Source organism: Scyliorhinus canicula, chromosome 3 (assembly GCF_902713615.1).
Source record: "Scyliorhinus canicula chromosome 3, sScyCan1.1, whole genome shotgun sequence".
NCBI classification, from domain to species: Eukaryota; Metazoa; Chordata; class Chondrichthyes; order Carcharhiniformes; family Scyliorhinidae; genus Scyliorhinus; species Scyliorhinus canicula.
In genome coordinates this window covers 167,386,170-167,408,423 of record NC_052148.1, presented here as the reverse complement: position 1 = coordinate 167,408,423, position 22,254 = coordinate 167,386,170, and the positions used below count along the sequence as shown (strand labels likewise).

The 22,254-nt window shown below is 49.5% G+C and overlaps 1 protein-coding gene across 2 annotated transcripts in view; it reads right to left on the bottom strand.

The window, feature by feature from the left end:
* Positions 1–22,254, bottom strand: part of cops4 (COP9 constitutive photomorphogenic homolog subunit 4 (Arabidopsis)) — a 108,692-nt gene that overhangs the window by 69,520 nt on the left and 16,918 nt on the right. For both annotated transcript variants that reach the window (XM_038791685.1, XM_038791686.1), the window contains exons 2-5: positions 18,934–19,013; positions 9,155–9,306; positions 6,782–6,885; positions 4,590–4,743 (exon numbers count right to left, since the gene is read on the bottom strand). In XM_038791685.1, the coding sequence (XP_038647613.1) occupies positions 4,590–4,743; positions 6,782–6,885; positions 9,155–9,306; positions 18,934–19,013 (490 nt within the window). The remainder of the gene's footprint in view (positions 1–4,589; positions 4,744–6,781; positions 6,886–9,154; positions 9,307–18,933; positions 19,014–22,254) is intronic.

Sequence of the window (22,254 nt, the reverse complement as noted above, 5' to 3'; positions counted from 1 at the left end):
AGCAACTAGGTAATAAATACAATCTCATTTTATTTTTCTACAACAGGTACATCTAAATTAGGTATCAAAATGATTATGATGATTAGCATAAAAAATGAAGTTGAAGCTTAGTCTACCACAAACTGAATTGTACACTTATAATAAGGGATGGGAAAAGGGGGGGGGTGGAAGTGGAACAATGATTAAAAACTAAAAATGTGAGCACAAATAATAAAACCATCAATTCCAATATTTAGGAGAATAAGTAGGACATTTTTTTCTATCTGTATATTTGTCATGTGATTCTCAATACACACAATATATCGAAAGCAATGCCATTCAATTATAACCAAGGGAAATATTTGAAGAGGTTGTTTTACGGTCCCATTTAATGTTACTACTGGATGGGAGGGTCCCAGCATGAAACCTTGGCTCAAAAGACTGTAACTTTAACTTTTTCCAGACAACGTGGATGAAGAGTCACAGGACTGCCAATTAGCTTTAAAACAGGGAAAAACATGTATTAAATATAAAAAGTTTCACTATAATACAATGCTCCTTCACTCTCACGTATCTTCACAAATGTACACAACTTTAAGGATAACACGAGTTACAAATTATATTTTATGCCATAATGTTCTCAGTAAACACACAGTCCTTGTAACCCAATGGACTAACGGTGGTCAGACACACCGTACTCTAAAATCAAGTGGTAGATGCCACCCAATCAACCTTCTGTGAATTTCTCCTCAAATTCTCCCCAGATGGTTATTACACAGTGAGCCAACTGATCTCACTGGACTCCAGCTTCCAAGAGTGTTTCCAAACTCCACTCTCAAAAAGACATACCTTTGAATCTTCTTTCAAACAATGCTTTGCCTCAACTGTTTCCAGACAGGATCCACTTCAAGGATTTTCCTTTCCTTCCAGGATTTTCCTTTCCTTCCAGGTATTCTTTCAGTATTCCTTTGTCTTGCATAGTCACATGCTTTCAACCTTTCACACAATCTCTCAGCGATACAACTACCAATACTTACTATTGCTTCACAGGTTGTAGTAAGGTATCACTAAGCTTATGATTACTTGAAATATCTAGGGCTTCCTCTTAGTCAACTTCATCTGGTCTGCACTTTTCAGCTCTGACTTTAACTTTAATGAACGATACCCTGTTCCAATTCCAGTTCCTCTTTGTTTCTCTGACTTCAAACTTCCAGGAACTTGTTTTCCTTCCCTGGTTTCTAGAACTAGCTATTCTTTAGTTTTCTGGGATTTGCTGTCTTGCCCATTACTCCAGTGTTCTGCTTCCGGCAGAGCTCAGAGCTGTTCAATTCTCCAGCTACTAAGCTCCTTCTGCTATGGTCCAGTTAAACAAAACTCAACATGGTAATTTCCCTAAAGGTGACCCCTGGTTCCTAAGCAACAGCTCATTCTTTCTCCAAGCTCCTGTTTATTTTTCACATCATAAACTCTCTAAACACAATAGTCACACACAGTGTGAACAGAAGCTGAAACCAAAACCCCACCACATGAAAACACCTTTGTGTTTTTAAAAATAAATTTGAAGTACTCAACTCTATTTTTCCAATTAAGGGGCAATTTAGCATGGCCAATCCACCGACCTGCACATCCTTGGGTTGTGGGGGGTGAGACCCATGCAGTGATGGGGAGAATGTGCAAACTCCACACGGAGAGTGACTCAGGGCTAGGATCGAACCCAGGTCCTCGGTGTCGTGAGGCACCAGTGCTAACTACTGGGCTGCCAACATCTTTTGTTTCACATGAATCCAACTGGAGTTTTACCTTTTCTTACACAGAAACACCGAATTAAACTCACTTAAATCCATACCTTATTTCTAATGTCCAACCATACAAACACAGGTCACTTAAAACTACCTCTGCTTCCTGACAAGAAAAAAAAAATACAAATGCAAGTAGCCAGAAACGTAAGAAAACATTAAAAAGTACACATCAGTCAAGCTATCTATGGAACAGTCATTGCACATTAAACTCAGATTTCTCATCTCCTGTGAAACTCTAAAGGTTGATGGTTCATAGATTATCTTTTGTGGGCTACATAATTGAGTCATGGAGTTTTTTTCCCTCCAGTCATCCGTTTTTTAATTAGTTTTTTTAACCTGCTCCTCTAAATCATTCTTCCTCTACCCCTTCAACCCCAATCTGCAGCTGCTTATTATATACTGGACAGCAGCTAAAGGTGAAATGAAAATGTTTTTAAAAGATTAGGGAAATAATGCTTAATATTTTCAACAATGAACTCAAAATCATTTAACTCGCTATAGAAGGATTCAATTATGCCGAAAAAGTCCCAAATCGCTTAAGCAGCCCCATTATATCCCCTATCATGGGAACCGCTGGAAATATACAACAGAAGATCATCAGCATACACAGACACCCTATGCTCTACCCCCACCCCCACCCCCAACCTACTCACTATCCCCCTCCACGTATCCAAGCTCGTCAATGCAATGACCAACGGCTCTATCACTAGCTCAAACAAAAGAGGGGACATGGGACACCCCTGCCTTGCTTCCCTATGCAACTGAAAATATCCCGAGTACACTTCATCCGTACATACACTTTCCTTTATACAACAATCTGGCCCATGGCTTATGTCCAATCCCAAACCGCTCCAAAACCGCAAACAAGTAAATCCACTCTATTCAATCAAACGCCTTCACCGCATCCAGCGCTACCACCACCTCCTGCTCTCCCACATTTGACAAGCGCCGCACATTCAAGGACAACTGCCTACCTTTTACAAACCCTGTCTGATCCTCCCCAACCATCTGCGGAAGGCACTTCTCCAACCTAAGGGCCAACATTGGCAAGAATCTTGGCATCCACGTTCAACAGAGATGTTGGCCGATTTAACCCAGACGCCACCGCATCCTTATCCTTTTTTAACAACAGGGAAATAGATGCTTGCCCCATTGTCTCTAAAAGTGACCCCCTAGCTACCGTATCTTCAAACATCTCCACCAATAGCCGCGTCAGCCTATCCAAAAACTTTATATAATATTCCATCGGGAACCCATCGGTGATCTCGCCCCTCAACATTGTTGTCTTCTGTGCCTCCCAAACCACGGACGGCGAGACCGCCCTATTTTTATTGAACCCCGCATGTTCATTAATCACCTTTGCCATCTTCACACAAAAACTTGGATCCACAAGCAACCCCACATCGGCCCCTTCTCTAAGGCCACATCCACCAAGTGCAGAGCATGATCTAAAATAACGATCGCCGAGCATTCCGCTCCAACCCCCCCCCCCCCCCCCCCAACAATGTCCCCCTTTCTGTTTGCGTTGGCGATAAGAATCCCCGGCCATTGCGCTGAGGTGCTTGGATTTATGGAATGGGATGGGGGGGGGGAGTGGAGGAGCACAGGGTGTCCCTGTATGTGGATGATCTGTTGTTATATATTTTGGTTCTAAGCTCTTTGGTGGAGGAGATAATGGGCGGGATTCTCCGACCCCCCCACCGGATCGGAGAATCGCCAGGGGCCGGCGTCAATCCCGCCCCCGCCGTGTCCCGAATTCTCCGCCACCAGAGATTCGGCGAGGGCGGACCCCTCCGGCGATTCTCCGGCCCAAAATGGGCCGAAGTCCCGCCGCTGTCAAGCCTCTCCCGCCGGTAGGAATCAAAACACCTACCTGACTGGTGGGATGGCGGCACGGGCAGGCTCCGGGGTCCTGGGGGGGGGATCTGGCCCCGGGGGGTGCCCACCGATCGGCGGGTGTGCCTGTGCCGTGGGCGCACTCTTTTCCTTCCGCCTTCGCCATGGTCTTCACCATGGCGGAGGCGGAAGTGACCCCCTCCCCAGCGCAGGAATTACGTCAGCTGACGCTCCGGCGCATGCGCGGACTTACGCCGGCTGGCAAAGTCCTTTCGGCCCCGGCTGGCACCGTACTCGGTGTCCTAACATTCATTTTCATGTGCTGAGTTTTCTACTACTTCAGGATTTCAGGAATATTGGCGCTTTTGCAGCTCTATGATCAACCAAAAACAAATATAACTTTTGGAGTAATGGTTTTTGGTCTGTGCACATTTAAAGCCAATGATAATGGCGATCGATGCAGAAAAAGCATGACCACAATTGTGGGGAGAGATTTGAGACTGCGAACAAAGCATTAAAGCTGAAGCTGCAGTGAGTTATGTACTCCCTGAAAGCGAGACTCAATAAGCAGACTCAATAGACAACCTTAAACAATGAGGCACTAGAGTTGGGCCCAATCTTACCCAATGTCCAAAGAAATTTTTTTTTAGCAATGGTCACTGAATTGTGAATACTGTGGGAACTTCAGCTGACTTTCTCCCTCTCATTTTATCATTTACTGAACATTCAGCAAACTTCAGGTTTTATTTCAAAAACCCAAACATTCTAGGACACATGTAATGTCCACACTGGTTCCTTAGCTGTGATCAGTTGACATAGATAAGAAAGGGAATTTAACTTGTGGCTCGGGTTATTGTCAAATAACAAATGGAATAAAGTAACAAATGGAATTACTGTACTCTTCATACTATAGGAATATTCACACCGCTCTTCAGCCATCTAAATAACAGCTATTTTTCAAAAGCAAAATTGTACCTTGTAATGTATCTGCAGCTGTTCATTGGTCGATTCATTTTGAAGTAGAGAAGCCCGGTTTATGTAAGCTTCTGCCTGCACAGGGTCATCATCTTCCAGGTACAAACGAGCAATTTTCAGATAAGTGTCCAGTTTATAGTCTACATTATATTGTCTTCAAAAAGAATGAGGATTTAAAAGTAAACAAACAAGTTTTTTTAAACTTAAAAATCAAGTAAAATTACCTGATATATTGCAGGCTATGAACATATATCCAGGATTTAAATTAGAAATGATTTTATTTGGATGCTAACTCAAGGTAACAATTATTCATTTTATCATTTACTGAACATTCAGCAAACTTCAGGTTTTATTTCAAAAATTCCAACCAACATTTCCTTCTTATACATTCTTCAGGTGTGAGCTTTGCAATTGCCCTCGAGAACTGTTCTGGTACAGTTGCAGCCCATCTAGTTCCGTACTCCAGCCGGGGTACTGACAGAGCCCACAGCCCAGTGCTTGCCTCCCACTATGACCGATTTAATGCCTCATGGTTTGTGCAACCCAGAGTGAAAATTTGGGAGAGGCATGAGAATTGTTGACTGGTGGTGATGGCGGGGTGGCCTTTAGCCATTGATTAATTGAAATAGTACATTAGCATCCATATTATTGATGCAATAATTTTCTGATTATTGAGCAATGGGCAATTGATTATTAAAGTAATAGAAACACTGTAATTAAAGTAGTTAGATCCTGATTATTAATCTAATAGGGCCCTGATTAATTATGCAATAAGATCTGATCATTGATGCAATAGGCACCAGATTTTTCACCATATTAATGGTGTCTTAATATAGTAGCATTCTTAATCTTAATGTAAAAGGAACCCAATTATTAATGTAATATGACTGTTTTGATGTAATAGAATCTTCATTATTGATCAACAGCATTCTGATTATTAATGTAATAGAGTCATGATTCTTAATGCATCATGATCCTACTTCTTAATATAAGATGGTTCTGATTATTGAAGAAATAGGCTTTTATAAAAATAATGAATACCCACCTGGTTACAGGTTTTCTTTTGCAGCAATCAGGCCTGAGAGAGCAATCCATTAGGCCACAGAAACCAACAGAAAAATGTGAGGATTTAAAGGGGCTTTGGAACTGGCAGAAATCAGTCAGAGCTCATGGTAACCATTGCTGCCTCGAACCTTGTGGTCACAATCCATGGTTTGGTAAGCCCTGCCACTGCCTTTACCACAACCAGTGCCTTCAGCCGTTTCTTGATATCATGTGGAGTGAATCGATTTGGCTGGCGACTGGCATCAATGTTGGTGGGGACCTCAGAATGAAGCCAAGGTGGATCATCCATTTAGTACATCTGGTTGAAGATGGTTTAGATGCTTCAGCCTTGTCTTTTGCACTGATGTGCTGGGCTCCCCCATTATTAAGGATGAGGATATTTATGGAACTTCCTCCTCAGTTTGTTGTTTAATTATTTACCACATTTCATGATCGGATGTGGCAGGATTGCATAGTTTTAATGCATTGGTTGTGGCATCACTTAGCTCTCTGTCTATAGCATGCTACCCTGTTGTTTAGCATGGATGTAATTTTGTGCTGTAGCTTCACCAGGTTGGCACCTCATTTTTTGGTGTTCCTGCTCCTGGTTTGCTCTCCTTCGCTCCCCATTGGGCCAGACAGCAAAACATGCCCAATAAGGAGTAAGGGAAAATCAGGAGACGATACCAAGCTGATTTCACACAATTTCCTGTGGAAGCTTCCCTCTGGTACTAACAGAGGGCTGAGACCAGGTCATTCATCCACTCACTCTCTTCCTAAAAGACATATGGCCCAGAGATCCCTGGTCAAGGAAGGCAGACTTGCACAAAAATGCACTGCAAAAAACAAGTTGTATATGTTTGGAAGGCAGTAACTCTTCTAAATCATTGTCTTTGCTCAATGATCGAAAATGTGTCATCTGTGACTATGTAATTGTCTCAAGGATGCCAAACAACCCAATTATAACTGTCAGCTAAAGCAGCTATACACTATTTGCTATTTACAATCTTATTCAAGGGAAAATTTGAATTGTTTCTTTATACAATGATTTGTGGACAATAATTTTAAAAGCAACCACCTTATTCAAAACAGCTACAATACTGCGCACAACATTTGAAAAAGAGAATGGAGACTCATCCAATACACACTTTTGTCCAGTTTCTAACGGAATTCCCACCAAAACTTGAGCTGCATTTCTCCAATCTTCTTCCTTCTCATAGATGGTGGCTAGATGCTGTCTTATGGAAGCCACCTGAAAAATCAAACACAACCATGAATACAAATCATGATAAGACAAAGGCAATAAGCAGTAACCACTGAATAAAATGTCATTGAATCTATTTTAATATTATACATAATTTTTATACTAAAAAATATCTTATATCATGCATGGAATAATAATAATCTTTATTAGTTTCACAAGTAGGCTTACATTAACACTGCAATGACGTTCATGTGAAAATCCCCCAGTCGCCACATTCCGGCGCCTGTTCGGGAAACTGAGGGAGAATTCCGAATGCCCAATCACCTAACAAGCACATCTTTCGGGACTTGTGAGAGGAAACTGAAGCACCTGGAGGAAACCCATGCAGACACGGGGAGAATGTGCAGACTCCGCACAGACAGTGACTTAAGCCAGGAATCGAAATGGAATCCTGGCGCTGTGAAGCAACAGTGCTTGTTAAGTAATGGGTGAAGAGACATTCCAATTAGTTATTTCATTTCTGTTAAGTATCCAATAATTGACACTGATATGTAAAGAGGCTTCAGATGGCCTTTGTGTCAGGTGATGTGATGTTAGAGTTTTGTGCAGAGTCTGTTGAAGTAAATTAAAGGTGTTTGTGGAAAAGGAGCAGAACCGTTGACTCTTTATATGACAGCAGCTAAACGTCTAACAGTGCTAGCCACTGTGGGGCATACCGCCCTCATGTAATACTCAAGAGCAACCCTGCCTGTGCAGAGCTACATGCATGATCAATACTTTCTCTTTCTTTCTCGCTTGCCTGCACCCCCCCTCCCCATATTTTAAAATGCTCAGCCCATTCGAAGCCGGGGGCTCTTGGGATTCTCCACCTCCACCAGCATGGTGTTAAGCCGGCAGGAATCACTACTGGTTTTTGAAAATGGAAACCAGCTATGACGACCACGCCGGTGGGCTCAGAGGCCGCTGAAGCCCCTGGATGGTCGGGAAGAGAGCAGGGCCGAGCCAGAGTGCCAGGGGGCAGTGGCACGGAGTGTCATAAAATGAGGGAGGGTCAAGGGGTGGTGCATTAAAGGGGACTCTCGGCGATTTCATAGTGTGTTATCGCTCATTTGGGGGTGGGAGGAAGGGGGTGTGATGCCCCCATGCCGCTGAGGGTGGATGGGGGTGGTAGAATTCAGTGAGAACCTCCCCAAGCTTCTGAAAATTATTAAGTGGACTGTGATGGGAATCGGCAGGATTCTCACTGGTGGCCGGAACCTTTTGGCCATTCACACTGGCGAGGTCTTCTGGTCTGGACAACGGCGCAACTCCGTGGTTTCCCAGGGGCAATGGGAAACCTCGTTGACCATGTCAAGACCAGAAGATTCCTCCGCAGGTCAAAGGCGGGTTGCCTCCGCTGGAGGGAAACACATGGCACATTGTGTGGAAAATCCTGCCCACCATATGTGGAATTGCAGTTATGTCCCATTCCACAGCAGAGTATCTTTCAATGTCACCTGCTATATCACCTCAGCATAGATGTTTTCTGCCAGACTGACCCAATTCACAAGCCATACATGCAACGATGAGCAGGCTCTGACACTAAATTGGCTGACAAAAATTGAACCAAAATATTAAAGAATATATATATAATTTTGTATAGGCAGCCAAGCAAGCATATAAGGTAAATGAAGAACTGACGGATATATTTCAATATACCAACTGACTGTTGGAGCTCACTTAGATATTGTACCAGGAATGTCCATTTAATCATCCTCTATGAAGGACAGCTCTGAGTATAAACAATGGACTATAAATTATAGGCATGTGAGCCATAGAACATTAAATGGAAATGACTGAAAATAGAAAGGAAGTGGTAATGTCCTGTTTTAGAACCTAAAATGAAGATGGATGAGCTTGAGGTCCTTAAGGCATTACAAGAAGTTATTTCTAGCTGACCTGAACTGGGTCAGAATGGGTAAGATATTTTTATGCTTCATTTACCCTGGAAGCCCTCTCAATTCACAGTCTTTGTACCTGAACCAAGTATTTTAATTCATGTATTCTGAATTCAGAGACTGGGAGGATTCTCAGGCTTCACATTCCTGTTTTCATATTTTTTCAGTGGCTTGGATCAAAGGGCAATTGACTGATTAGTGTTTCACATTGCAATTTATTAATAACAGCACAGAACAAGAACATTCACAAAATATTCTGAGGTTTTATTTGCTTTATAGGTTCAAAGAAAAGTCACGGAAGCATTTTCACAATTAAAAATGAAGCCACACTTCTTTTAACAAAAATAAATATTGTTTCCTAGTGCTTGTCATGCTCTCACCTGCTCTTCAAATGATATGACTCTAGGCTGGATCTTTTCCAAAGTAAAGTGATAGATTTCTTTGGCTGTACCATCTGGAAGATTTGGTAGGTGGGAGCAAAAGTCAGTCAGCAACTGCCGGGAAATCACTAGACTGACGTTTTCGTTGACCACTGTATTAAAACAAAAGAAAATAGTGAATCACAAGTCTTCTACGGTTAACGCAGATTGAGCACCGCTTATTTGAAATTCAATAGCTCTGAAATCCACACTTTTTAGAGCGCCGGCATGGCGTCACAAAAAGGAAAATCCCACATGGTTCTGGGCAGGTTCCCGCACGATGCGTGGGTCCCAAACTGCCACAGACGGTCACAAGCCAGAGGGTGGTACTGTTTTGGCACCAAAACATCAATTTGCTTTCAGCAGCAATCATAGGCAAACATTAGTGCATTACTCACTGTGATTACCATGCTTCTGTTGATCACGAGGCAGCTGGATGAGCTATCGCATTATATAGCTTTACAGATATTCCAAAATTCAAAACATTCTGAATCTGAGACACCTTCAGCCCCAAGCATTTTGAATAAGGGATGCTCAATTTGTATAATGCTAACAGATTATTGAGACGAGCTGCTACATTTCTTTATGGTTTGTCAGCAGAGTTAGGCGCCTTGAAACACATAATTCACAATTATCAGTGTAAATTTTTCAGGTCACTGTCCGAAATGTGACACCAGCATTTTGTTTTTGCATGTTGCAAATATAATTGGGTGGAAATCAGATCACTTATAAATCAAAGAAGGTGTGCAGAACGAGGCCATTCGGCCCATCGAGTCTGCACCAGCCCCTGGAAAGAGCATTCTACTTAAGCCCACACCTCCACCCTATCCCCATAACCCAGTAACCTCACCTAACCTTTTTGGACACCAAGGGCAATTTAGCATGGCCAATCCACCTAACCTGCACATCTTTGGACTGTGGAAGGAAACCGGAGCACCCGGAGGAAACCCACGCAGACACAGGGAGAACATGCAAACTGCACACTGACAGTCTCCCAAAGCCGGAATTGAACCCGAGTCCCTGAAGCTGAAAGACAGCATAGACATAGACATAAAACAGTACAGCACAGAACAGGCCCTTCGGCCCTCGATGTTGTGCCGAGCAATGATCACCCCACTTAAACCCACATACCCCTAACCCAACAATCCCCCCATTAACCTTTACACTACGGGCAATTTAGCATGGCCAATCCACCTAACCCGCACATCTTTGGACTGTGGGAGGAAACCGGAGCACCCGGAGGAAACCCACGCACACACGGGGAGGACGTGCAGACTCCACACAGACAGTGACCCAGCCGGGAATCGAACCTGGGACCCTGGAGCTGTGAAGCATTGATGCTAACCACCATGCTACCGTGAGGCCCCATGAATACAACACGAGAAAATTGTAATCTTATGTTACATCATTTCTGCAGGCTTTTAACACAGGCCACAGACAGAAATGTTGTGTTTTATTTAGGTTTGGCTTGGTGCCTGTACCTTTAAATCCTATTGTAGTAGGCTGGATGCTTGATGTCAACTGCAAAAAAAAACCCTGAATCCAAAACGAATAGTTTGATGGCATTTTGATGTAACACATATGACATAATTTGTCCAATTCAATATGGCTGCCAATTATTTTTGGATTAGAGTGGAAGTTATGACAATCAATACAAGCCAGAAAAAGGAGCAGGGTGGAGGGACAGTTGACTATGTTGATTAAGTAGAGTTGGTACAAAATAATGAAATCAATTGGAACCTTCTCAAGGTAGAAATCTCACAGTCAGAAAGGATTACGAGAGGGAAAAATGTTTAATTATTATAGATTGCTTAGAATTAATTTATTTTTTACTGGACAATAATAGTATTCCTTCTGTAAATGTTAAATTAAATATTGTTTTTTTTTTTATAAATAATTTTTATTGAAATTTTTCGATACAAACATTTACCCCTACTACATTTTAAATTATAACACAACAAATCCCCCCTGGAAAATCCTCCCCACGCCCTCCCCCGCGCGCACCCCCCCGCGCGCACCCCCCCCCCCCCCCCCCCCCCCCCCCCCCCCCCCCCCCCCGCCGCGCTACCAGTCTAGCAACCAAACCGTTTTTTCCCTTTCTGCCGATGGCCTCGGGCAGTCATTGCCCGCGACCCCCCGCTGACGTGCTCCCTTCGTTGCTATCCCCCCCCCCCCCTTTCTCCCCGGGTTGCTGCTGTTTCGGCCTCCAGTTCCTATCTCTGATCCAGAAAGTCAAGGAAGGGCTGCCACCGCCGGAAGAACCCCTGTACCGACCCTCTCAGGGCGAATTTGATTCTTTCCAATTGGATGAAGCTTGCCATGTCGTTTAACCAGGTGTTAACACTTGGTGGCCTTGTGTCCCTCCACTGAATCAAGATCCTTCTCCGAGCTACCAAGGACGCAAAGGCCAATATTCCGGCCTCCCCTGCCTCCTGTACTCCTGGCTCCACCCCAACCCCAAAAATCGCTAGCCCCCACCCTGGTTTGACCCTGGTTCCCACCACTCTCGATACCGTCCCCGCCACCCCCTCCCAGAACTCTTCCAGTGCCGGGCACATCCAGAACATATGTACATGGTTCGCTTCCCGAACACCTAACACACCTGTCCTCACCCCCGAAGAACCGACTCATCCTAGTCCCCGTCATATGGGCTCTGTGCCGCACCTTAAATTGGATGAGGCCCAACCTTGCGCACGACGACGACGAATTGACCCTCTCTAAGGCATCCGCCCATGTCCCATCTTCTATCTGCTCTCCCAGCTCCGCTTCCCACTTGTCTTTCAGCTCCTCTATCGATACCTCCTCCACCTCCTGCATTATTTTGTAGATGTCCGAGACCTTCCCTTCTCCGACCCAGACCCCTGACAGCACCCTATCACTCACCCTTCAATCGGGAAGCAAGGGAAATCCTTCCACCTGTCGTCTGGCAAATGCCTTCACCTGCAGGTATCTAAACGTGTTCCCCGGGGGGAGCTCAAATTTCTCCTCCAGCTCTCCCAGGCTCGCAAACCTCCCCTCTATGAACATGTCCCTCAGTTGCCTGATGCCCGCCCTGTGCCAGCTCTGGAATCCCCCGCCAGTGTTCCCCGGGACAAATCTGTGGTTCCCTCTCAGTGGCGCCGCCATCAGACCCCCCACTTCCCCCCTGTGTCGCCTCCACTGCCCCCAGATTTTAAGGGTGGCCGCCACTACCGGACTCGTGGTATACCTTGTGGGGGGGAGCGGCCATGGTGCCGTTACTAGCGCCCCCAGGCTTGTATTGCCGCAGGACGCCCTCTCCATACGTTTCCAAGCTGCCCCCTCCCCCTCCATCACCCACTTGCGCACCATCGATGCGTTCGCCGCCCAGTAGTATCCGGAAAGATTGGGTAGCGCTAATCCTCCACTGTCCCTACTCCGTTCCAAGAAAATCCTTCTCACTCTAGGGGTGCCATGTGCCCACACATAGCCCATAATGCTGCTAGTTACCTTCTTGAAGAAGGCCCTGGGGAGAAAGATGGGCAAGCACTGGAACAGAAACAAGAACCTCGGGAGGACGGTCATTTTGACTGACTGCACCCTCCCTGCTAGCGACAGCGGTACCATGTCCCACCTCTTGAACTCCTCCTCCATCTGCTCCACCAGCCTTGAAAAGTTCAGCTTGTGGAGGGTCCCCCAGTTCCTTGCCACCTGCACCCCCAAGTACCTGAAGCTCTTTACTGCTCTCTTAAAGGGGAGCCGCCCAATTCCCTCCCCCTGATCTCCTGGGTGTATCACAAAGACCTCACTTTTACCCACATTTAATTTATATCCCGAAAAGTCCCCAAACTCCGCTAGTATTTCCATTACCTCCGGCATTCCCCCTTCCGGGTCCGCCACATATAACAACAAATCATCCGCATAGAGTGATACCCGATGTTCCTCCCCTCCCCTTGTCAGTCCTCTCCACCCCCCTGAACCCCTCAGTGCCATCGCCAACGGTTCGATCGCTAATGCAAATAGTAAGGGGGATAGGGGGCATCCCTGCCTGGTACCTCGATGGAGCCCAAAATACTCTGACCTCCTCCCGTTTGTAACCACACTCGCCATCGGGGCCGAATACAGCAGCTTCACCCACTTGATAAATCCCTCCCCATACCCAAACCGTTCCAGCGTCTCCCACAGGTATTCCCACTCCACCCTATCGAATGCCTTCTCCGCATCCAGTGCTACCACTATCTCAGCCTCCCCCTCCACTGCTGGCATCATAATCACATTCAACAGTCTCCGGACATTTGTGTTAAGTTGTCGTCCCTTTACGAACCCCGTCTGGTCCTCATGGATTACCCCTGGCACACAATCCTCTATTCTGGTTGCCAGGACCTTTGCCAACAGTTTGGCATCTACATTCAAGAGGGAGATAGGCCTGTAGGACCCGCACTGTACAGGGTCTTTGTCCCGCTTCAGGATCAAGGAGATCAGGGCCTGTGACATTGTCGGGGGCAGAACCCCCCCCTCTCGCGCCTCATTGAAGGCTCGCACCAGCACTGGACCCACCAAGTCCACATACTTCTTATAAAATTCCACCGGGAACCCATCCGGCCCCGGCGCCTTCCCCGCCTGCATCTGGCCTATCCCTTTAACTAGCTCCTGCAGCTCTATCGGCGCCCCCAGCCCCTCCACCCGTTCCTCCTGGACCTTTGGGAACCTCAATCTATCGAGGAAGTTCTCCATTCCCCCCCTCCTCCTGGGCGGCTCAGACTGGTACAATTCCCTGTAGAAATCCCTGAAGACCCCGTTCACCTCTTGCCCCTTCTGCACTACGTTCCCTCCCTTCTCTCTCACTCCCCCAATCTCTCTGGCTGCATCTCGCTTGCGCAGCTGGTGTGCTAGCATCCTGCTCGCCTTTTCCCCGTACTCATAGACCGCGCCCTGTGCCCTTCTCCATTGCGTCTCCGCCTTCCTAGTGGTCAGTAGGTCAAACTGGGCCTGTAAACTGCGCCGCTCCCTCAACAGCCCCTCCTCTGGTGTCTCCGCATATCTCCTGTCCACTTCTATAAGTTCCCCCACCAGTCTCTCCCTCTCCTGCCTCTCCTTCCTTTCTCTGTGTGCCCTTATGGAGATCAGCTCTCCTCTGATCACTGCTTTCAGGGCCTCCCAGACTACCCCCACCTTCACCTCGCCCGTGTCGTTCGTGCCCAGATATCTCTCAATGCCCTTCCGGACCCTTCCGCACACCTCATCGTCCGCCAGCAGCCCCACATCCAGGCGCCACAACGGGCGCTGGTCCCGTGCTTCCCCCAGTTCTACCTCTACCCAGTGTGGTGCATGGTCCGAAATCGCAATGGCCGAGTACTCCGTGTCCTGCACTCTCGAAATCAGCCCCCTGCTCAGTACAAAAAAGTCTATTCTGGAGTACACCCTGTGGACGTGGGAGAAAAAAGAATACTCCCTCGCCCTTGGCCTGCCAAATCTCCAAGGGTCTACCCCCCCCATCTGCTCCATGAACCCCCTTAGCACCTCTGCCGCTGCCGGCCTCCTATTCGTCCTGGACCTCGATCTGTCCAGCCCAGGGTCGAGCACTGTATTGAAGTCCCCCCCCATGATCAGGCCCCCTGCCTCCAGACCCGGAATGAGGCCCAACAGGCGCCTCATAAAACCCGCGTCATCCCAATTCGGGGCATACACATTCACCAGCACCACATTCTCTCCCTGCAGCCTACCCTTCACCATCACGTACCTACCCTCCTTATCTGCTACCACCTGCGCCGCCACGAACGACACCCTCTTTCCCACCAAAATCGCCACCCCCCGGTTCTTTGCGTCCAAGCCTGAGTGGAACACCTGTCCCACCCACCCCCTTCTCAGGCGTACCTGGTCTACTACTCTCAAGTGAGTCTCCTGCAACATTGCCACATCCGCCTGCAGTCCCTTTAGGTGTGAAAAAACCCTTGATCTCTTGACCGGCCCATTCAGCCCCCTCACGTTCCAAGTAATCAACCGGGTCGCGGAGCGACCCGTCCCTTTCCCCTGTCTATTAGCCATGTCCTGTCCCCTGTTCGCCCCGGGTCGACCCTCCCCTTCTGACCCGTTCCCCATGGCGATGGCCCCCCCCCCTCTCTCCTCCCGTTCTTCCCTTCCCGTCCTCGGCCTTTCCAGCAGCAACCCGGTATCCCCCCCTAACCCCCCCCCCTCCCCCCCCCCCCCCCCCTGGCTAGGACCCCTCCTAGCCGCGGTGTATCCACCATCGTACTCCCGAGAGTCAGCTGGTTTTCGCTGACCCGGCTGCCCCTGCCACACTCCGACTCCTCCCGATGTGGGGGGGGAGGGGCCTCCCCCCCCCCTTGCCATCCCTCTCTGACCCCGCTTCAGCGCGGGAAAAGCCGCCATTGCTGGCCACACCCCACTCTTCTCTCCTCCCCCTTCCTCCGTCCCGCGCGCGGGAAACAGGGGAAAGCCCGCGCTTTCGCCCGGCCACACCCTACCCCCGCCATCTTCAATTCCACCCCCGTCCCCATCCAAGCCCATAAAAAAGCCCCCTTAAAACGAGAGGAAGAAAAAAGAGAAAAAGAAAACACGCATAACCAACTTGCACCCCCCCCGTCCCGCCTCCCCAACTTAACAATATAACAATATAAATAACAAATCTCAAATAAATACATAAATACATAACTATGCCTGCATAACTAAATAACTACCCAATAATAACGTATTTAACCATCACCCTCCATCGAACAGAACAGTAACCATAACCCTTAAAGAACAGATCAAAAAACAGTAAAAAAGCCCCCCCTACAACAACAATAGTTAAGGGAAGTTGGCAACGGGAAGAGACACACAAAAAGGAACAAAGAAACCCCCCATAACACAAGTTTCAAAGAAACCAAACGATCCATCAACTTTAACCAAGTTCCGACCTGGCCTAAGAAAGACATGGGCCACTTGATCAGTCAAGGGTACTCGGGCGGCCTCGACCGCCGGCGTTCCCAAGTTCTAGTTCAGGTCCAGCTTTTCCTCCCGAACAAAAGTCCATGCCTCCTCTGGGGTCTCAAAGTAATGGTGCTGGTCCTTGTAGGTGACCCACAAGCGCGCTGGCTGCAGCATTCCGAACTTGATCCTCTTTGCGTGCAGCACCGCCTTCGTCCGGTTAAACCGGGCCCGCCGCTTTGCCACCTCCGCACTCCAGTCCTGATATATCCGCACCGTCGAATTCTCCCATTTGCTGCTTTTCTCCCTCTTGGCCCACCTCAGCACTTTCTCCCGATCACAGAAACGCTGGAATCGCACCAGCACCGCCCTCGGGGGCTCGTTCGCCCTAGGCCGCCTAGCCATGACCCGATATGCTTCTTCCAGCTCCAGGGGCGATGGACCGGCCCCCTCTCCCATCAGGGAGCTCAGCATCTCCGCTACATATTTCGGGAGATCAGGCCCCTCCAGGCCTTCTGCTAGGCCCAGGATCCTCAAGTTCTTCCGCCTCATTCGCGTGTCCAGCTCCTCAAAGCGGCTCTGCCATTTCAGGTGGAGTGCCTCGTGCACCTCCACCTTTCCCACGAGGACCGTGGCCTCCTCCTCCCTTGCAGTCATCTCCTGCTGCAGCTCTCTTATCGACGCCTCTTGGGTCGCCTGGGCCCCCATCAGCCTTGTGGTCGTCGCGTTCATAGACTCTAAGAGTTCCACTTTCAGCTCCGTAAAACACCGGAGGAGAGCGGCCTGCTGCTCCTCCGCCCATTTTCTCCAATCTTCTAGTGCGCCACCGGCCGCCATTTTGGTCCTCTTCCCCCGCTTTTTTCGGGGAGCTGCTGCCGCTTTTTTTGTCGCCCCACTCCGAGTACCGACCATAAAGTTGGTCTCACTCTCCTCAGGGAGCCTTCCCCCACCGGGTTTCGTCTTTACAGTACCGTCGGGGCCCTCCAATCGGCCCTTAAACACCTTTGTCGCAGGAGCTGCCAAATGTGCGACTTAGCTGGTCATAGCCGCAACCGGAAGCTCAATTAAATATTGTTAAATTACGCATCTTTGTTTTATATCTTAAACTTAAAATGACATGTGATGCTTTTGAAGACTAGACTGTGTGCTGTTTGGTATTCCAGTTGTTATTGAAAATGTAACTAGTTCTCAAGACTTGTTTAGACATTGTTGAGGGAATAAGGAGTTGGGCTTGCTTATTATGATCTATATCAAGAGAGCCAAAATAATCTTGAGTGAGAAGCATAGAAAGGATCCAAAAACATAATCAGTACAACAGAGGAGTTTATTATTCTCAATACAACACACACTGAAGCTAGCATTTGACAACACTCTTTCAAGTTGAAAACATGATTGACCATGGATACATTTATTATGCAAACAAATCAACTTTCTAAACCTGAGCTTTTTATCGTCTTAAAAATTTTGTTCTGCATTATCTATTCCAAAATCATTCAGGGCAATTTAATGCATTTGATGAGAAACAAAAATCATCTCTAATTTTTAAGACAGCAACGTTACATACCGAAGCCAAGAAATAATAGCACAAATTGCACACAAGCCAAAAGCAGTTTAATTCTGCATTGTATTCTTAATTGATACCCTCCACTATTGTCACCAGGCATTTAGATAGAGTCAGGCCCAATACCCTGCAGTAAACCACAAAGTTGTCTGATTCTTATACAGATTTTCTGAAAGACTGTTGTCTAAACGCCACATTTATTGGAAGTACTTAGTTTTTAAAAATGTAGACCAACTAAACTAAGTAAATTAATTTATTTAATTTTGTTTTGGATGGAATCAACAGCTGGGGAATGAAAACAATGACTTCAACCCTCCCAATATTTAGTTGAAATAAATTACTGCTCATCCACTGTGTATCATCTACATACAAGATTCACTGCAGGAACTCACCAATCCTCCTGAGACAGCACCTATCACACCCATGACCACTACCATCTAGAAGGACAAAGGCAGCAGACACAGGGAACACCACCAAGTGAAGGATTCCACTCACCATCCTGACTTGGAAATACAGTGTAATTCCTTTGCTGGTCAAAAACTGGAACACCCTCCCTAACAGCACTGTTGGTGTACCAACACCTCAGGGACTACAGTGGTTAAGGAATGAAGCTCACCCCACTCAATAAGGGATGAGCAATAAACGCTGGCCTAACCAGTGACATCCATTTCCCATGAATTGATTTTAAAAATTCAAAGACTGGTAAATCTTTGGAATTCTCAACCCCAGAAGGCTGTGGAAGCTCAGTCATTGAATCTGTTGAAGACAGAGATCAACAGATTTTGAGACGGTACAGACATCAAGGGTATGGTGCAGAAAATAACACTTAGGCAGAAGATCAGCCATGGTCTAATTGATAGGCGGAGAAGGCTTGAGCGTCTGAATGGCCTACTTCTGTTCCTATTTCCTATGTTCCCATTTTCCTAACAGCAATCCCAATAAGTGGGAAACTCTAACTGAAATGAAATGAAATGAAAATCGTTTATTGTCACAAGTAGGCTTCAAATGAATTTATCGTGAAAAGCCCCTAGTCGCCACATTCCAGCGTCTGTTCGGGGAGGCTGGTACAGGAATTGAACGGCGCTGCTGGCCTGCCTTGGTCTGCTTTAAAAGCCAGCTATTTAGCCCTGTGCTAAACCAGCCTCTAAATGATGGCACCAGTTGTGGGCAGGGGTTTTGGGGTTTAATTCTGGGAGGGTATGGAGATATTTTTTGTCAGATTATTGAAAAAAGCATATAATACAATCTTTGATGAATATGGTACACAATGTATATTAGAAAGCACTGTACTCACTAGCTTCGACAAAGGCCTTCAATGCCTCCAGTTGCTCAGCCCCTGTTAATTGCAAGGCTTTCTCCAGGATCTGCCGATACCTATTAAAGGGGACAAAAAGCTGTCTGGAATCAATCTCCTTACAAAAATCATAGTCCTGACACAAAATTGTACTTTGGGATTTTTATGGACAGTGACACAATTTTTCAAAATTCTGTAATTTCTGATATTATAAACTAATTGTCATTAAAGTTAACTGATGCAGACTTAATGGGCCAAATGGCCTCCTTCTTAGAAAATGGGCAGCGCAGTGACACAGTGGTCTCGGGCGCTGATCTCCCTGATTCTTAAGCGGGACAAGGATCCCTAGCAGTGTGGGTCATACAGGCCGATCTCACTCTTGAATGTGGACGCCAAGCTTTTGGCAAAGATCTTAGCCACAAGGATAGAGGACTGTGTGCCGCAGGTTATCCACGAGGATCAAACGGGGTTTGTGAGGGGGAGGCAGCTGAACACTAACATACGGAGGCTCTTGAATGTTATAATGATGCCGGCGGTAGAAGGGGAGGCGGAGATAGTGGGGGCACTGGACGCGGAGAAGGCCTTTGATAGGGTTGAGTGGGGGTACTTGTGGGAGGTGCTGGGAAGGTTCGGGTTTGGGGAGGGGTTTGTCAGTTGGGTGAGGCTGTTATATGAGGCCCCGATGGCGAGCGTGGCCACGAATAGGAGGAGGTCGGAGTATTTTCGGTTACACCGAGGGACGAAGCAGGGGTGTCCCTTGTCCCCCCCTACTTTTTGCGCTGGCAACTGAACCCCTGGCTATGGCGCTGAGGGAGTCGAGGAACTGGAGGGGGCTGGTCCGGGGTGGGGAGGAGCACTGAGTGTCCCTCTATGCGGATGATCTATTGTTGTATGTGGCGGACCCGGTAGGGGAATGCCGGAGGTGATGAGGATTCTCCGGGAATGTGGGGACTTTTCGGGGTACAAGCTCAACTTTGGGAAGAGCGAGCTGTTTGTGGTACACCCGGGGGACCAGGAGGGGGCATTGGTAGGTTCCCATTGAAAAGGGCGGAGAGGAGCTTAAGGTACTTGGGGGTGCAGGTGGCCAGGAGCTGGGGGGCCCTGCATAAGCTTAACCTTACAAGGCTGGTGGAGAAAATGGAGGAGGAGTTTAAGAGGTGGGACATGTTGCCGCGGTCTCTGGCGGGTAGGGTGCAGTCAGTCAAGATGACGGTGCTCCCGAGATTTCTGTCCTGTTTCAGTGCCTCCCCATCCTTATCCCGAAGGCCTTTTTCAGACAGGTTAACAGGAGCATTACGGGGTTTCTGTGGGCACATGGGACCCCAAAGGTGAGGAGGGTGTTCTTGGAGCGGGGCAGGGATAGGGGGGGCTGGCGCTGCCCAACCTCTGTGGGTACTATTGGGCTGCCAATGCAGCGATGGTGCGTAAGTGGGTGATGGAGGGGGAGGGGGCAGCATGGAAGAGGATGGAGATGGCGTCCTGTGTGGGCACGAGCCTGGCGGCGCTGGTGACGGCGCCGCTGCCGTTCCCTCCAACGAGGTATACCATGAGCCCGGTGGTGGTGGCTACCCTCAAAATTTGGGGGCAATGGAGGCGGCACAGGGGGAGGTGGGGGCCTCGCTGGGATACCCAATACGGGGGAACCACCGGTTTGTTCCGGGGAAGGTGGGGGGGGGGGGGGGGGGGGGGGGGGAGAGGGGGTGGAGAGGGGGGGGGAGAGAGGAGGGGGAGGGAGGGAGAGGGAGAGGTGGACGGGGAGGTTGGAGGGACGGGGAGGGTGGAGGGAGGGGGGAGGGTGGAGGGAGGGGGGAGGGTGGGGGGAGGGGGGAGGGAGGAGGGTGGAGGGAGGGGGAGGGTGGAGGGGGGTGAGGGGGAGGGGGGTGAGGGGAGGGGTGAGGGGAGGGGGTGAGGGTGAGGGGAGGGGGGTGAGGGGAGGGGGGTGAGGGGAGGGGGTGAGGGGAGGGGGGTGAGGGGAGGGGGGTGAGGGGAGGGGGGTGAGGGGAGGGGGGGTGAGGGGGGTGAGGGGAGGGGGGTGAGGGGAGGGGGTGAGGGGAGGGGGTGAGGGGAGGGGGGTGAGGGGAGGGGGGTGAGGGGAGGGGGGTGAGGGGAGGGGGGTGAGGGGAGGGGGTGAGGGGAGGGGGGTGAGGGAGGGGGGTGAGGGGAGGGGGGTGAGGGGAGGGGGTGAGGGGAGGGGGGTGAGGGGAGGGGGGTGAGGGGAGGGGGGTGAGGGGAGGGGGGTGAGGGGAGGGGGGTGAGGGGAGGGGGGTGAGGGGAGGGGGGTGAGGGGAGGGGGGTGAGGGGAGGGGGGTGAGGGGGAGGGGGGTGAGGGGAGGGGGGTGAGGGGAGGGGGGTGAGGGGAGGGGGGTGAGGGGAGGGGGGTGAGGGGAGGGGGTGAGGGGAGGGGGGTGAGGGGGGGGGGTGAGGGAGGGGGGTGAGGGGAGGGGGGTGAGGGAGGAGGGTGAGGGGAGGAGGGTGAGGGGAGGAGGGTGAGGGGGTCGGCTGGGGCTGAGCTGAGGAGGGGGTGAGGGGAGGGGGGTGAGGGGAGGGGGTGAGGGGAGGGGGGTGAGGGGGAGGGGGTGAGGGGGAGGGGGTGAGGGGGTGAGTGGGGTGAGTGGGGTGAGTGGGGTGAGTGGGTGAGGGGGTGAGGGGGTGGGGGGGTGAGGGGGTGAGGGGGGTGAGGGGTGTGAGTGGGCTGAGGGGGTGAGGGGGTGAGGGGAGGGGTGAGGGTGTGAGGGTGAGGGAGAGGGGGATTGGGGGGGAGGGGGGAGGGGGATTGGGGGGGAGGGGGATTGGGGGGAGGGGGAGGGGGTGGGGGGGAGGGGGAGGAAGGGGGGATGGGGGGATGGGGAAGGGGAGGGGGGAAGGGGAAGGGGAAGGGGAAGGGGGAAGGGGAAGGGGGAAGGGGGAGGGGAGAGGGATGGGGAGGGGGATGGGGAGGGGGGGAAGGGGAGGGGGGGAAGGGGAGGGGAAGGGGGAGGGGGAATGGGTAGGGGGAAGGGGGAGGGGGAGGGGGAAGGGGAGGGGGAAGGGGAGGGGAAGGGGGGAGGGGGGAGGGGGAAGGGGGAGGGGGAAGGGGAGGGGGGGAAGGGGAGGGGGAAGGGGAGGGGGAAGGGGGAAGGGGGGAGGGGGAGGGGGAAGGGGATGTTTTGTTGGTTTGTACTAAAAGGACAGGCATAGTTGTTCTGTGCCAATGTCGGGCATTAATTCATTTCCTCTTCTGTGTATGCGCCGGGGGGAGGGGGGGGGGGCACTGTTCTTTCTGTTCTTTGTAAAAAAAAACAAATTCTGTCTTTTTGTTGTTGATGGAATGCTAAAATATTA